An 18077-nucleotide genomic window follows, 5' to 3' on the forward strand; every position below is an offset into this window, starting at 1 on the left:
TGGTGGCTCCTGTCCCCCTCCTGTGGTGGATCCTGTCTCTGCCCTGGGTGACTTCTGTCTCACTCCTGGAAAGGCTCCTGCAGCGAGGGTGAAGTTCTTGATGGGCCTCTTCTCAGAAAGGCTCAGCTCAAAATTAATATGAAAAGGTGGGCGAGTGAGTAAGTGAAGGGATGGGTGGATAGCTGGATGAATTAGTGAAAGGGTGAGTGGATGAATGAAAGATTGAATTGAAAGATAATGAGAGAGGATGGATGGATTGATGGAGTGGAAGGATGGAAGAGAGAAAAGGTAAATAGCTGGATGTACAGGTGGAAGGGTAGCTGGATGGGTAAAAGGGTGGATGGATGAGTGAAAGCGTGGATGATGAGTGAGTTGATGGATGAGTGAAATGATAGATGATTGATGAACTGATAAGTGTAAGGGTGAATGGATGGACAGATGAGCGAAAGGGTGGATGCAAGGACGGATGAGTGAGTGAAAGGGAGGGTAGATGCACAAAAGGATGAATAGATGAGTGAAGGAGTGAAAGGATAAATGGATGAGTGAAAGGATGGATGCGTGATAGGGTTAATGGATGGATTCATGAGTGGATGAGTAGATGGGTGGGTGGATGGATGGAAGGAAGGATTCCTAAGTGAAAGGGTCGATGGAGAGAGAAAGGGAGGATGGATGGATGACTGAAAGGATGGATGGTTGGAAGGATGAGTGACTGGGTGGATGGATAGTAAGTGAAAGGATGGCTGGATGGGTGAAAGGGTAAATGGCTGGATGGATGAGTGAATGAATGGATGGGTAGAAGAGAGGATGGATGAGTGTACAGATGGATAGGGTGAAAGGGTGGATGGATGAGTGAAAGGATGAATGAAGGGATGGATGAGTGAAATGATAGATGGACGGATACATGATGAATAGGTTTGCAAATGGTTGAATATGTTTGGATATGGCTGGGCTTACTTATATACTATTGCGCGACCTCTGATGTGTCTTTAAAACTTATCCAATTGTCCTGAAGTTTTGTCCTGAATTTTGACCTACTGTCCTGAATTTGTGTCCTGAATTTTGACCCTTTGTCCAGAATTTTTACAGTCACCGTCCTGAATTTGCACCCATAACAGTTGGTCACCCTACATCAGGGTCTTTTATTTATTTTATTTATAAAGATGTATAAAGCGCACAGCTACCCAACAGGGTTTCCCGGCGCTAAAGCAGAACCAAAATGTAAGCCACAAGTTCTGCAGAAAACCAGAGGAAAATGAAGCCTGATTATAAATAAAGATCTTTAATATTTTGAGGAAGGCTAGAAGCGAGTGACACGACCTAAGTTGCAGAGGGAGGGAATTCCACAGTCTGGGGCCAAGATGGTCGAAAGAGCGCCCGCTCATGCGGACAAGACGGACTCTGGGAACAGAGAACAATGAAAGGCTGGCAGACCTTACCTGTCGAGTGGGCACAAAAGGCTTGACCAGACTTTGTATGTAAGGGGGCATTGAGCCATGTTTAGCCCTAAACATATTCACACCTAGAAGAAAATGCAGTGTATGGGATACAAAGGTTAGCACTTCAAACATATTTAAGAGAGGCAGCTTTTCACTTTGTTCAGTCCCTATTTAGGATGTACTCATGCACTGTAAGAAGTAGTCAGATGTGTTGGTCTCTCCTAGTATTTACACAAAATAAATCTAATTTTTATAGCGCTTACTTCCCCTCAGGAGGCATTGAAATAATTTAAGAACCATTTTTTTTCTTGTATAGCGCTACTCATCTCAAAGCAAAGTGTCAGGGCGCTTTACATCACACGTACATATTACATTTGTGGCTTGGGATCAAGGATACCACTTCCTGTGATGTCAATTCCTGTGATGCCACATGTAATGTTTTGCGCCGTGATGTCATGCGCCGTGATGTCACTTGCTTACTGCCAAATTAGGTCAGACCCCACTTCTTTTTTTTTAAGAACTTGTGCCCTGTTTACAAGCGCTGCGTTTTTTAGATGACATTGTAACATTATGCACAATGTTGAACTACCGCCATTCTTACTTTCACCAAGAAACCCAGCTCTTAGGAGGTAAAAATGTCACGGCTCCTTTGAACGAATTTGAGACTGCTATCAAAAAATGACATGTTTTATCGGCCTAAGGTTTTTTCGGCCTAAGAATTAAGCGAGTGATTGGCAATACTGAAATAGATTGGGCATTCCTTTTAAGGGGTAAAGGAATTATGAAAAGGTAAAAACTCCTCCCTGTTTCCAAGCTCCAGACACCAGACTGAAAACACTATTTTATATCCATAGATGTTCCTAGATTCACAGGAGTTTGCTACCGTTGTGGTCACTCTGGACACATGGCCAACAACAAAGATTGTCCTGCTGCTAAATCTGTCTGCAAAAAAATGCGGCAAGAGGGGCTATTTCTCAAAGCTTTGCAGAAGTGTAAAGGCTTATGACAATTTTAACAAAATACTTCAGTTTTCAACAATGTGGTATTATAAATCAGTGATGCAGTCAACAGCCAAACTTGTTACTGTCCCTCAGATACAGTTTCCCTGAATGGCTTAAGTGTTACCAGTATGATGGACTCAGGGTGGCCCTCTGCCCTCGGCATTCCACCCACCCCACGCCAAGAACCTCAGTATCGTACTCGACTCATCACTCACTCACTGACCCGACAGATCCACGCCGTCACCTCCACCTGCTTCAACACCCTCTGCATCCTCCGCAAGACCTTCAAGTTGAGCCACCCCCCCCTAAGCCAGAAAGACCGTCACCCACGCACTCATAACTAGCAAACTGAACGATGTAAAAGCCCTCTATGCTAGAATCAACAAATCCCTGGAACACAAACTCCAGACCATCCAGAACACCACGGCCAGACTCGTCCTTGGCATCCCACGACATGAGCACATCACCCAACACCTGCGAGACCTCCACTGGCTCCCCGTCCAGAAGAGAGTAACCTTCAAGCTACTCACCCACGCCTACAAAGCCCTCTACAACATCGGACCCATATACCTCAAAGAAAGAGTCCCCTTCCACGTACCCAAAAGGAACCTCCACTCAGCTGACCTCGCCCTGACAGAAACCCCAGATCATCCAGAACACCGCGGCCAGACTCGTCCTTGGCATCCCATGACATAAGCACATAACCCAACACCTGCGAGGCCTCCACTGACTCCACGTACAGAAGAGAGTAACCTTCAAACTCCTCACCCATGCCTACAAATCCCTCCACAACATCGGACCCAAATACCTCAATAAAAGAGTCTCCTTCCACATACCCAAAAGGAGCCTCCACCCCGTTGATTTCGCTCTGGCAGAAACCCGCCGCATCCGCAGAACCAGAGCAGGTGGGAGAGCCTTCTCCTACATCGTGGCCATTGCCTGAAACGAGCTCCCAGTCAACATCAGACGCTCCCCTACTCTGCACACCTTCCGGAAGAGCCTCAAGACCTGGCTCTTTGGCTGCACCGGAGCTGCACCACTCTCCCCCCCCCCCCCCCCCACCACCTTTAATCCCTCACAGGTGAGTAGGACACTTTAAAACCCCTGATTGATTGATTGAGGGTTTGTCTTCATCTAATTTCCAACCATACATATGAAAGAAAATTTAAAGCAGGAGTGAGCGCATTGGTTTCTAATATCAGACCCTACAGCTATGGTGTCGAACCTGCTGATTTACAAGGATATTTGCATGTCCCCTTAGAATACTGAGGTAATAAGCCTGAAGGGAAGGTATACATCCCTGTGGTGGGTGACATTCTTTTAAACTGTCCACATTAAAACCCTAATGCTTCCCCTAGGTGATTGTTACTCAAATAAATATATAGTGTAATAAGTTGCAAAGAAAGTTTATTCACAGGTACCCTGAATAATATCAGATGTGTGCAGGTTTATGTACAATCTATTCATTTAAAAAAAGATGCTCAACTTTTTACATGTAATTAAGAGGAAACAGAACTAGACTGTTTGTATTGGTAAGGAATTACTGAATCTGTAGTAGCAAAACAGCGACTATCCCCTATGATTAAAGCTCAAAAAAAGATCTAGCGACTTTAGACTTTGAGCAGACCTGTGACAGTTAAACAAAGGGATCCTGGGGTTGCAGGTTCCCCTTTCTATAGGACATTTTGCTTCAATGGCATGCCATTTGCTTTGTACTCTGCAGTGTCTGTGTTTCAAAGACTCATAAGTGATTACTTTGGAAAGTTTCTTGGGGTTAAAGGTGAAATCTTACTCTTTCATGCCACATTGAGGGAACACAGTGGTAGAAAGTCTTGGAGGTACTTTGTAGTATAAACTTTAGAAGCTAAGAAATGTAAGTGTGGAAGTTCTGTGTTGAATTATTTTGGGCACTTAGTCTCAGCTGATGGCACTCATCTCTGAAAACAATTGGGTGAAACTATTCAGAATTTCCCTAGTCTCAAGACAAAGGAAGATGTTTAAACTTTCTAAAGGTATGGTAGAATTTTAGTTGTGATTTATTCCCAATTTTGTCATTAGGACTTGTAATATGCATGATAACAAAAAAGGTTGAACTTATCTGCAGGGATCCTTGTCAGCAAAATATTTTGGATAGTTAGGCTCAACTTGTATACAACATCTGAAGAGCTTTGCGCTGATATTGCTATGGTTCTTGGTCACAGATGCCAGCAAAGTAGCTTTAGATGCGGTTCTTAAACAAGTACAAGACAATGGGTGGTCACTGTGGATTTTGAGTATTGAGCTCTGAGAGGAGCCAAACACAATTATTCCACTATTCAAAAGCAAACTTTAGTAGTGTTTTGGGCATTAAGAAATGTAAGCAATTCCTGAGGCAGTGTGTTTTATGCTCTTCTCAGATCATAAGCCTTTTCAAGAGATTTTCAATGGAAAAGGTCTTGCTGGAGTCTCTACAAGAATTTTCAGGTGGAATGTTGTATTGCCAGACTATCACTTTCCTGTGAATTACATTCCAGGGGAGGAAAACGAAGTTGCAGACTATCTCTCAAGGTTGGTAAATCGCTATTCTCCCATGGAGAAAAACACAGGGGAGATGTGGACGGATGATTATGTCAGAGTTTGCCTGGTCGCAGAAGGATGGATATCTCGGGAAGAATGGTTGGCTGGATCAGGGAAGGATCTAGGTCACAAGTCTAATTCAGTTTACTTTATGTTGAGGGTAGTTGGCGTCTGGCTGATAATAGGGTGATGAGTTTTGAAAAGGCGAATAAAGAACTCTTGGTCCTTCATGAAATTTTGTTGAGAGGTTTGAGATTGGTTCCTCATTATAGTCTCAGGAAGCATTTGATTGACATGATGTATGAGAGACATCAAGGTCTGAGTAAACCAAAATAAAGATTCAGAAGTTGTTGTTGTTTGCCAGGAATGAATCTGATGGTGTTAAAGACTGTGCATGAATGTGTGTATGTTTGAACAGTGGTAAATCCAGAAATTGAGGACACCAGTCTACATTTGTAGAGAAACTCCAGTTTGTTCATGGAAAGAGATTACTTTTGACACCCGGGGTCTGGTCACTTTTGATTCAGTGCTCAAGTATGTGTTGGTGTTAATAGATTTGCTTTCCATTTTGTTCCACATACCAGTACAGCCCTCCCTTGCTTCAAGCATACTTTGTTCTTGTCTTTCTCCTGTGTTGTTTCATGGCCTCAGTTTTACTTTGAGTAGTCTGATATTACCTTGTCTTGTCTCTTTGCTAAGTGTTAACTCTGAAATTGGGCCCTACCTTCGCTACCAGATAAGTATGTATACTTTTTTGTATTGAATGATGTAAAACATTTAAAGGTAGCTTTATATAGTCCAACATCAAATGGTTTAGTGGAACGAGCTAATACATTTATTAAAGAAGGTATCCAGACAGCTGTAGCTTTCAAATGGGATGTTAAATGTTTCTGAAAACGAAATATGGAGTTATTGGATTTCACCACACACTACTACTACTAACCTTTTTCCTAAATGATTAAAGATGAAAAAAGGCGTGCACCTGAGTGACAGTAAGGATTTGAGAGAGGATGTTTGTTGGAACATTTGTACTAAGCAAGTTATGACTAAGAACTAGTTTGATGAAAAAAACAACTGTAAGAATTATTACATTAAGGTTGGAGATTGGGTGATGATTAGAACATCTTATTGTACAGTGAAATGTGAGTTCAAGTTTTCTTCACCGTGAGTGGTACAGAAGGTTAGGAAGGATCCGTTTTGCTGCCTGGCAAATGGTAGTGGAGTAGGAGAAATCTTGTTTGTTTGACAGAGAACCAAGCCAGAATCATAGATAAAAAATGAGTGCACATGATGGAGGTGATTGGTCAACGTAGTTGGAAGGCTCTACCAATAATGTTACTGGTCAGCCAATTGATAATGACAATTTGCATATGTGGATTCCTCAGCAAACCGTTTTGTTGTCTGAAGAAGCACATACATATGACACTAATTCTTCTTGTAGGTGTGGGATAATCTGTAACTTTCTTCTAGTTCTTTAATTTGTTTGAATGTTGCCGCGAATCTTCAGCAAGTTCAACATTTGATGATGTATCTATCAATGTAGGGTTAGATGTCATATTGGCAGAAAAGTTAATGCTAGATTTTCCAAATTGCCTAAGAAATATTGTGATTATTATTTGTACAAATGAAATTTAAAAAAAACAATTGATACAGGGAGAGACAAATTTCTTAAAGAATATATGTGGTATATTTCAATAAAATATGGTCTGCAACTGAATTGCAGCCAACTGCTCTGAAGTCTCCTGTTACTTCCGTTGACAGAATCTCCAGCCCAGTTCAGAACATTGAAGACCCTGAACCAAAGAAATACAGTGCAAGATAACTACAACCCTAGTCTCTCTACAAACCCCAATAGTAATCCCCAACCTACCAGTGACCATACACAATGATAACATAATATCACAGGAAAGCACAGGAACAAAAGAATGCAGCGGCTGATGTTTGCGGTTCTCTTGTTTACATGCGCTGTTGTACCAAAAACTGACACAATGATGCATTTTGCACTAAAATATAGCACAGCGTGATGGATTTGCCTTTTGCATAATTATGCACAATTTTGCTTGATTTTGCCGTAATTTTGCATAACTTTGAATTACAGAGGGTGCTGCTCAAAGATGATTTTGGCAATGTCTCTTTGTCCCAATTCTATCATCAAAGCAATAGATATAAAAGCCCTTTCTGCCCTCTCACGCTAGGATATAAAAAACAACATTCAAAAATGGTGTTTCATCAAACACAGAGGACATCACATAAACTGGTGGGGTGTCTGGTTTTCACTTCAGTCACACTGCCTCACTGCCAGGCTCAAACTCATCTCCATCAGCCCACTTGGGAAGTAGCCCTTACCTCCAGGTGTACCACCTGCATGAGGATAGCAAAGTTGGTGAGGTGGTTGCAGCGGCAGATGGAATAGTTGAGGTTTCCCTCTGTGCGGTTACAGCCTTCACTGGACCAGACGGGAGGCGTGGAGCTAGGGGCGGGAAACAATGGAGGAAACGTTAATGATCCACTTTTTAGACATTGTAACTTCCACGGCAAAATCAAACTAAACTTAGGAGTATTCAGAGAATTGAGTTATTTTCAGCAAGGACCTCTCCAGGCACTGGCCAAAGTGTCAATTACCTTAACAAGCACCCCCTGCATTCCACTAAATACATATTTATTCAGCATTACCCAAAAACTTAAAAACTGATAACATTATTAAACTTACTTAAGTCCAACTATAATAAGATATTTGAAAAATATTTAAACTGCTTCAGAAATTCTAAATTCATCATACATCCTTAAGTAACAACAGGCCCACTGGATTTGTGGAAATTTCCATCTGCAGTATTTCCTGTGCAATTATTGGTTTCCTGCATTTGCCCAAAAAATTATAATCTTCAGTATAATTAGGCTAACCTGTTTTAGGTTTAAACCTACAATAACTGATAAAACCACATGAAAGAAAAACAGCCATCATCAGTATAAATATATAAACACTGATAGGCACCGTCATAATCACAAACTAAAATGCCATTCACGGAAAGGAAGGCGAGAGAGAATGAGCCATTTTTATTTCTTCTTGAAAGGGCCACAACAATGTAACTTTGTTATACACGGTAGAAGCAAGAAAGACTGGTCTAAGGTTATTTTGCTTGAGCATTTTGTTTAAGGATGTCACTAAAATATGACTTCTTTGTCTTTTAGCTTTTTCCAGTTTTTTGTGCTCATGTTAAAGGCACATGTTTCGTCCTGCTATTTTATACACTGTAGAGAATCTGGAAATAATTCATTCATTTCTGAACATTTGGTACTGATTAAGTGTTTCACTGATTGGTGAAATGGCTGGCTCATATGAATCCTGGGCAATATGTACTATCACATATACCCACAAACATAGAATGAGTAAAACCCTTTGATACATCAGCCCGCTTTTATAACAACTCAGTATTGACAGCAGGTCAACTGCAAAACACTGCAGACTTCAACCGTTCAATGTAAGATGTAATAGCATATACTCTAAAACGAGTACCATCACCATGCACGTAGGATGGAGTGAAAACATAGCAACACTGTCCACATCCCAACACAGTTCATAGTTGTAAGCTGTCCCGTTGTTGTGTGTGATAAAATCAGCTAATCTTGGCTTTTTACTCAACTGCACTTTACTGCAGGGGTTTCTGAGCCCCAGAGTCCCAGAATACAATGTGGTGTCAGGTCTCACTTAAAGTGAGACATTTGCCGTAGGGACACTTGGAAGCAACCACTGCCAACACAAGAGCAGCGCCATCTTAATGTAGTCAAGTGAAGAGTTGAATAAAAGCAGTGGTGAGCTCATTCAAATCATTAAGCTAGAATGCAGGGCTATAAATCAATCTGGTATAAGTCAAAACTAGGTTTCAAAAGGTACTATCCTGTAGGCTGGTTGGCACCCACACAAAGTCATAAAATTCAGTAAGGAGTAGGGGAATGATCACCAACCACGTCTAGGAATTTGTTTAGTAAACCGTTTAAAAATAGCACTCTTACTTTTTTATCCATTAATAGCCCTGCGAACCAGACAAAGTCCTGACTGAGGGAGTGTGAGAGGTAAGATGTGAGAGAGGTTAATGCAGTGTGAGAGAACAATACACAGACTTTCTATGCTTAAAACAGTCATACATAAGTCCATTGGACATGCTGACCATTGGAAGATACTCAATACCCTTCAATAAGTCACTTTTAAATGAAATATGGCTTTATAACAATCACTACAAAAACAAGTTTTGTAAACGGTGAAAAGACATCGTTTTTGTATATTTTGGGAGTTAGGTACATGAATAAACACCGATAGGCACTGATTCCAACAGGTTTGGAAAACACTGAGTGAACACCACTGAAATCCAGAAACATAAACACTGAAAACAGGATACTGTGTTAACTATTTTAGCTTCAGATTCTGAAAGTTTACTTCTATTATGAGTTAATCCCCATGGAATGAGGGATACCTGTGCAACTCCAACTTTAGCAAGCGTAAATCTGCACAGAATTACCAGCTCCATGAGGTTTGGTGGGCCCATTTGCCACCTGTGTAAAGCAAGTGGTGAATAGGAGCCCAAGCGTCTGTGCTTGAAGGCAGGATGAGGGGTTGAGATGTCAGGAATTACTGGCTTCTAAAATCGTGTTGATGTTTCCACACCTGCTGAAATCAGGTGCAGGGACGCCAGTCAGGTGTAATCAAGCAGAGTAGTGTCCCACCTGGGTATGCCACTGTAGCTGACTTGTAATGAGGTGCTTATTTATTGGGGTATCGGTTCGTTCAGTGATTTCTAATGGAACCGCTCCGTAGGATAAGACCCCAGATCCAGTCCCATATTGGTTCCTTCAGTTAGCACTAATGGAACCACACTATAGGACAAGACTCTAGATCAAATACCGTACGGGTTCCTCCTGTGATCTTTAAAGCCCCAAAATGTAAGATAAGACCCCAGATCCATTCCTGCATGGGTTCACCCAATGATCTCTAATTGAACTACACGGTAGGATAACACCTCGGATTCAGTCCTATATTGATTCTGTTGTATTCTCTGCACTTATGTTTCTCTGTACCCCTTTAAGTCCTGCATTCCATTTTCCCTGATGTCATCTTCTCCTATGTTCTGTCCTGTCAGTTAGCTCCTTGCTTTCTGATGGGAACACCAGCTATTCTCTATGGTGCTTAATAAACAAGTATTAAGCTTTACTTCTGTCTACTGACTTCCTTTACAACACATGGCGACGATGAGCAGAAGGAGCTAAACAACCATAGAGGGAGAAGAACTCCACTGGTGAAAAGAACCACGCGGATTTTTGAAGAAAAAAAAAGAAAAAAAGCTCTTATATTCCGAAGAACCACGCAAGTCTTGAAACAAACAAGAAAGATATACTGCCACGCAAGTCTTGAAACAAACAAGAAAGCCACCCTGAAAAAAACGTTTTGAATTGAAGCCTGCAATAGTTTACGTTTTGAACTGAAGTCTGCAAAGCCTCCAGAGCAACTGGTGAGTTTGAGAGAACATTTACAAATCTATGCCGTGTGTCTAGTTGTGACTTTGGCGAGTTTTGATCACAAAGAGGTGCACCCTGCCAAAGAAACCCTACCCAACGCTACGTTTGGGAAAGCTGTATTTAAAAAAAAAAGAGAAGTTCCTGTGCACGTTAAGATTTAAGGAGAATGTGAGCGCAACTTCTTGAGCGAAAACGGAGTGACTTGTGCTGTATTCATGCCTGATATTTGACTTTTTAACCTTGCCTAAACCGACAACTCCTGCACAAACATACGAGTTGCATCTTTTAAAAAATCTCCTCGAACAGACACACGAGCACACTTCTCGAGCGAAGAAGCACAAGTGACTCACCGTTCGATTTTCCAGTCATTGTTTGTTTTTAACCGAGCCGCGTCAACAAGGAAGCACCCAACGGAGGAGGTGACGTGCCGGCAGTGACGTGACTCGAGCAAGTAACGTGCCAGCAGTGACGCGACTACGCAACGCAACGTACCCGGCGTCCATCTTAGGATTACCGGGTATCCTAGCAACGGACATCGCTCACATCGTAAGTGGAGACTGACACTTCAAACAATTTACTGAGTGGATAGAAAAAAGCCGATACAAACCGAAACGAGTGTCAGCGAGAGAAATTAAAGGGTGAGAGAGCCTCATTTACCAATCGAATCCATTTTTTTTTTTTATCTATTCGTTTTTATAAGACTTTAGGCAGTGCACAGTGAAAGCTACCACAGACATTATTCCTTACATTGGACAAGTAGAGAAAGAGTAGAGAAGCACATATATGGCACATGCTAAAAGGTGACATTTCATTCCAGTTTGACTATCTTTCTATTTAAAAAAAATATAGTGCTTCTTTAAAAAAATAAAAAAAATGGAGAATCTGAATATTATTGCACCTCCATTGTTCTTGCAAGCCACAGGAGATCCACCCATTGAATGGGATGAATGGATAGACATTTTCGAGAATTACATCGAGGCACTTGATGGGAAAGATTTCAGTGCAATTAGGAAGAAAGCCCTCTTGTTAAGTGCTTTGGGCAAGGAAGGTCAGCATTCCTTTAAATACCTTCCTGTGGCAGTAAACCAAGATGGTAGGGCGATAACCAATGTATACACAGAAGCCAAAGCTCGGATGAAAAAACAATATGCTAAAGAAGTAAATATTGTTATGGCGAGGCACAAATTTTACACCCAACCCCAAAGAAATGAAGAGTCTGTAGATCAGTTTGTGGCTAGGTTACGTGAGTTGTCGATAAAATGTAGTTTTGGTGAAATAAGGGACGAAATGATAAGAGACCAGCTGATAGTACAGTGCCGAAACAAAAAGATGCAAGAAAAACTGTGGGCGGCAAAAAACCCGACCCTACAAATGGCCATTGACATAGCAAAAGTAGTTGAGGAATCGAATGCATGCATGAAAGAGATGGAAAAGAAAGATAACACAAAAGAAAATGTTCAAGGCAATGGTGTTTCTTGTGTTGATCATGATGAAGTTGCTGTTGTGAATAAGAGAAGTGTAGATCTGGGAGGAAGTAGTCAGAAAAGATTTAACAATGCGTTTTCAGGCAATGACAAGAATAGATTACAAGGAAGAATGTGCAGTAGGTGTGGGAGTACTTTTCATAATTCAGACTTCAGGAGATGTTTTGCAATTGACAAGATGTGTAGGAAATGTGGGCGGAAAGGACATTTTGCAAAGATGTGTAGAGGTACAAACGTTGATAAAGTAGCCGTTGTTGAAAACAGGGATGAAGTAAGAGACTTCATTAGTGTTGAAGGTGCCAACAAAATATTATGTTTAGGTGGGGATGGTGTGAATGAGGGTGAGCCTGGGAGGAGATTCAGACCAAAAGCCCTGTTCCTTATTGATAAAATTGAGGTTCAGCTGATGGTTGACCCTGGATCCTTATGGACCATTATTCCCAAGGATATGTTTCTAGCAAATTGGAAAGATGTGCAGTTATCTGCTAGTGACATTAATGCCTGTGGTTTTCAGGGTGAAAGCATAGATGTGATTGGGTTTATGGTGTGTGTAATATCATTCAAGGATCGTTCAGCCGAAGGGAAGGTGTATGTAGCCAAATCTGGTCCTGCAATTTTGGGATGGGGGCAACAGTATGACCTCGGGATAATAATAAATCCTAGAGCAGCACAACAAGTGATGGTGGTAGATAGCATAACCACGGATTCGATAGTTGAAGGGATGAATGGTTTGTTTGATGAGCACATAGGAGAGTTAAGGGGTTATGTGCATAAAATTGTTTTGCGGGACGATGCCATACCCATGCAACACAAAGTCAGAAAGGTTCCATTCATCGCACGTGAGGAAGTGAAGAAGATGTTGGGAGAAATGCTAGATCAGGGTGTGATAGAGCAGATCGAAACGTCACCTTGGATTTCCCCCGTAGTTATTACGACCAAATCCGATGGAAAATTTCGTTTTTGTGTGGACCTTCGCACCCTGAACCAAAACATTGTAGTAGACAACTTTCCCTTACCGAACATCAATGAGTTGGTTCTATCACTAAAAGGTGGGAAGTATTTTTCCAAGTTGGACCTTCGCAGCGCCTATCATCAAATAAAACTACACCAAGACTCAAAAGCACTGACAGCGTTCATAACAACCGAAGGAATATACCAATTCACACGAATGCCTTTTGGACTCGCCTCTGCAGCTGGGGTATTTCAAAGGATGATGGGTGCTGTACTAAAAGGCGTGAACAATGTTGTGTATTTTCAGGACGATGTCCTGATATTTGGGGCGACTGTTGAAGAACACAATGTGATCTTGAAGACCGTTTTGGAAAGGATGGAACAGGCAGGATTGACTCTCAAGAAAGAGAAATGTAAATTTGCAGTGGAGGAGGTTGAATATCTTGGGTATACATTGTCTGTTGATGGAGTAAAACCTAAGAGAGACTTATTAGACTCCATTAGAAATGCACCATCTCCGTGCGATAAAGATCAGTTGAGGTCTTTCCTCGGCCTCATCGAGTACTAAGCTAAGTTTGTAAGGGATTTTGCAGAGAAAACTGAAAAGATCAAGGTGCTGTTGAGGAGTGGATGTAAGTTTGTGTGGGGTGTGGAACAGGATGAGTGTTTCAAAAGAATCAAGGTGGAAATTTGCGAGGCGGGCATTTTGACACCGTTCGACACCAACCGTAAGTCAGTTTTGACAGTGGATGCAAGTGCTGTAGGTGTTGGTGCGGTCCTGGCTCAAGTACACGATTCTGGCCTTAAAACTGTAGCGTTTGCCTCCAGGACACTCACTACAGCCGAGAGGAATTACTCTATAATCGAGCGTGAGGCTTTGGCCGCGGCATGGGGTTGCGAGTATTATAGGATGTACCTGTGGGGGTTCAAGTTCACGTTATTGACAGATCACAAACCCCTGGTTAAAATACTTTCGCCTGGCGGTGCTGGCAAAGGCTCTGCCAGGTTAGCTAGACTCGCTGCCAGGATCCAAGAGTACTTGTACACTGTGGAATATATTCCCGGTTGGAAGAATTGCCAAGCGGATGGACTCTCTAGACTTCCACTACCTTGGGAGAGGGTAGACAAGTTAGGGGTAGAATCTCTCAACTCAGAGGGTTCTGTTGCCGCTGTGGATGAAGTTGTAGATATGTGTGCTGGGGCAATTAGTAGAAGTTTGTGGAACACTTCAATGGCTAAAGATGTGGTGTTGTGTGAAGTCAAAGACCTGATAGCGAAGGGTCCAAGGAGAGAGAGTTGCTTATCTCCCGCACTTCGTCCTTATTTGAAGGTTCTGGACCAATTGTCTATCTTGGACAAAGAGGGATTCATGATTTTAATGGATGACAAATTCATTCCTCCACAAGATGTGCGATTTACCTTGTTTAAGCTGGGTCATGAGGGTCATTTAGGGCAGTCCCTTACCAAGAGGAGAATTAGAGAAAATTTTTGGTGGCCCGGAATGGACTCCGAAATCTCGCAGTGGGTGGAGAGATGTACTGATTGCTTGGAAAGTGAGAAGAGACTTAAAGTGGGTAGCCATACTGGTTGTGGCTCAATAGTAGATCCCAGGTGTCCTTGGCACACCATATGTCTCGACTTTATTGGCCCGTTCCACCAGTTGAACCAAGATATGAGGTTTGGGCTGGTAGTAGTTGATGTCTCTTCCAAGTGGTTGGTAGTCAAATTCATGAGGGAGATCACTACGAGCAGCACTATTGCTGTACTGGGTGAGATCTTTAGAGAGGAAGGTTTCCCCACAAGGATCATTACCGATAATGGGACGCAACTCACCTCCCTAGAGATGGCTAATTTCTTGGGAAGGTGCGGTATTATTCACTCAAGGACTTCACTTTACAACCCCCAGGGAAATGGCATAGTGGAGAGGGCTAACCGAATGGTTAAAGGTGCCATTCAAATGGCGATTTCTTCCAGAATGAATGTGAAGAGTTTGGTTAATGACCTGGTTTGGGCCTACAGGACTACTGAAAATGGTGTGACCGGTTTGGTCCCGTTTTCTGTCATGAGGGGACGTTCGGCGGGTACTAAACTAGTGGCTGCGTGGATGAAAGAATTTTTGAACGCTGATCTTCCTGCTGGTCCTGGTGAGCCTGACACTGTTCGTGAATCAGATGGCGCGTGTAAATTTGCTGTGAATGATTGGGTTAAAGTCAAACCTGGTCGAGTGGGTGTCGGACTGACGAAGTTCAGGGGACCATTTAAGGTCAAGTCTGTACACAAAAGATTTGTCACTTTATTTAACGGTGAGAGTTGGAACTTGAGGCGTGTGGCACTGTATAAGAAAGCCGAGCGAGAACCGGTGAGAACCAGTGAGCCTAGTGCCAGTAGTACCAATGAGTTTTGTGCTAGCAGAATCCAGAGAGTGAGAAGACCCCCAGGTTATTTACGTGACTTTGTTTGTAAGTAAGGTCTCTCTCTGTAACGAAGAGCATGGTCTTATCATGTTTTTTTTTAAACTTACTTTCGTTTTTTTTTCGTGTTCCTCCATATGAAGGGAAGAGGATATGTTGTATTCTCTGCACTTATGTTTCTCTGTATCCCTTTAAGTCCTGCATTCCATTTTCCCTGATGTCATCTTCTCCTATGTTCTGTCCTGTCAGTTAGCTCCTGCTTTCTGATGGGAACACCAGCTATTCTCTATGGTGCTTAATAAACAAGTATTAAGCTTTACTTCTGTCTACTGACTTCCTTTACAACAGATTCCTTCAGGGAACTCAAGTGGAACCACACTGTAGGATAAGACCCCAGATCCAATCCCATATGGGTTCCTCTAGTGATCTCTAATGGAACGGCCCCATAGGATAAGACCCCAGATCCAATCCCATATGGGTTCCTCTAGTGATCTCTAATGGAACTGCCCCATGGGATAAGACCCTAGATCCAATCCCTTCATTGCATAATCTGCTTGTATGCACTGCAGCAGGTCCTACTCAAGAACCAACCAAAACCAAAGTGGCTAAAATAGAAGCTAAACAAGTTAATAGGTAGGTCTCCATACTAGGGATGTCTGATAAAGGCCCAGGAGAGCCAGGTCATTCAGAGGCTTTTTGAATCTTCACATAAGAAAATTGCACCCATTGAACCCAAATGGAACTCTTTACACAGCCTTTTATCTTACAAATCAAGCATGTGGCTGTGCCCCAGACCTACATCAGTCAACCCTGCTGGAAGCCATGCCAATTTAAATCCTTGGCATGTGTTGTAAAAGACAACCTGCTTGTGAACTGCTTCATGTCCTCTGTATTCCCCCAGACTCTAATCCTGTCCCTCACAACATATTACAAAGCTGATGGTGTTGTTTGCCAGTGTACAGTGTTTATTTACTACAGGGCGCAGTCTCTATTCCCAAAGTACAGTATTTACCACAATATACAATTTTCTATTCCCACTGTACAGTACAGGAACAGATAAACAGCTCATGGTTGGTGTCTTTAGAATTGCAAAAACAATCCTCTTTTATGGTAAGTGAGATTTCAAATTACAATTTAGTAAATGCCAATTTTAGAAAGTTTACAATTTGCTGCCTTAGCTTTTTAGTGCCTGCAGCGTGCTCCTGGGTTCTATGACTAGGTGTTGTTGTCAGTTGGTATTTGTGTATTCCTCCCAAACACACACAATAGAGACCTTAAGTGTGCCTGGATGGGCCATCACTGGGAGGATGAGGGGCGGGGCTGTGCACAGCCCCACTAACACTTGAATAGGCTATGTCCTGACTTCAAATAAAGGGCGTTTCAAAAAAACAAGGGAACCCTTAAGGTATAGTATAGGGACCTTGGGCATTACATATTACAAAGAACAATGGTCCCTATATGAAAATGATATACAGAGAAAAAATGACCATATACTTGATAAGTAGTATGTCTTCCGTCCGTCCGGACAGGATTTATTTTTCAATGGGTTCAATGGGTGCAAAAAATAAAGTGTTTCTTAGAGAGAATGTCAAGCGGGCACAGCCGTGACCCTCAACATACAAGACATAACAACAAAGAAACAGTGTAAACAAGGCAAAGAAATTAGTCTGCGTACTTGTACCTCAGTAAAGCAGACATAACATGTAGAAAAACCACTCCATTGCAATTTTAAGTTTTACATAAATAATTTGCATATGGGGTTTAAAAGTTGACGACGTTTCGATGCCTATAAAGATGAAGGCATCATCATCAGGACAAGGGTTGACATTATTGTTGTCTTGAACATGAGTAATATTTAAAGCCTTTTCATTACATTTACTTTACATACATATTTACATGGGGAAGAAAAAGGGGGGAGAAAAAAAAACAAAAAATATAAGTAACAGGCATGTATCAAAGATCCTTTTGTTGCAACTTGTGAGGTGCTTATCGGTGAAGCATTTGATCCATGACACGTGAAGAAAAGTTTAAAAACATTTGTGAATAAAATTCTCGGCGCAGTGACTATGGAGATTTGGAAGAATCCATGCAACGTTCTCTGCGGACTATAGGCGTGTAAAAAGGACGGCTGGCTTCGACCTATTCATGGTGTTCCTTAGGAACGGACAATTTTGAAGTCGTGATAGTGAAAAATGTGACAGCGGCTACATGCATGGCAGCATTCTATGAGAGTCAAGGAGGCAGAAGTGCACGGTTTTGGTGGATTGCGCACGGCGTCAGTGGAAAGTGCATAATATTGCGCTTGCTGTAGTGATTACTATTCGGGAGGGTAAAAAGAGGGATGTGAGTTGCACATACTTCATAACATAATATGGCTATCCGTAGGAGGTTCCTTTCGGAGACTGCTAAATCGGGTTATCTGTGAATACAAGTGGGACGTTAAAACCATAGCGATGCGTGTACTGTGCCTCTGCTAAGTAAGGTGAGGTAGCATTTTACCTGATCGGTCGGGTGGTCCCAGCGGTATATTAATTTACCGGGATCATGACTCGGATGCTACAATGGCGCAAGGAGCACAATGGCTACCTAAGAGGGGCAAAACAAAGGTTTTGTTACAGGAATGCATATCTTGGTATGACAGTGGCGATAGCGTGTAACAGGGGCGTACTTACTGCATAAGTGCGACAGCACTGCTGCAGGTATGGCGATCCGGTACTCAGTGATCCTGGT

The 18077-nt window shown here is 42.1% G+C and overlaps 1 protein-coding gene across 1 annotated transcript in view; it reads right to left on the reverse strand.

Annotated features, from left to right (window-relative positions):
• The window catches only part of ADGRD1 (adhesion G protein-coupled receptor D1), a 722099-nt gene that overhangs the window by 349831 nt on the left and 354191 nt on the right, over positions 1-18077 (reverse strand). Inside the window, exon 6 of the mRNA XM_086942663.1 lies at positions 7340-7463. Within this exon, the coding sequence (XP_086798789.1) occupies positions 7340-7463 (124 nt within the window). The remainder of the gene's footprint in view (positions 1-7339; positions 7464-18077) is intronic.

The sequence above is a fragment of the Lissotriton vulgaris genome, chromosome 11 (assembly GCF_964263255.1).
Source record: "Lissotriton vulgaris chromosome 11, aLisVul1.2, whole genome shotgun sequence".
NCBI lineage: Eukaryota > Metazoa > Chordata > Amphibia > Caudata > Salamandridae > Lissotriton > Lissotriton vulgaris.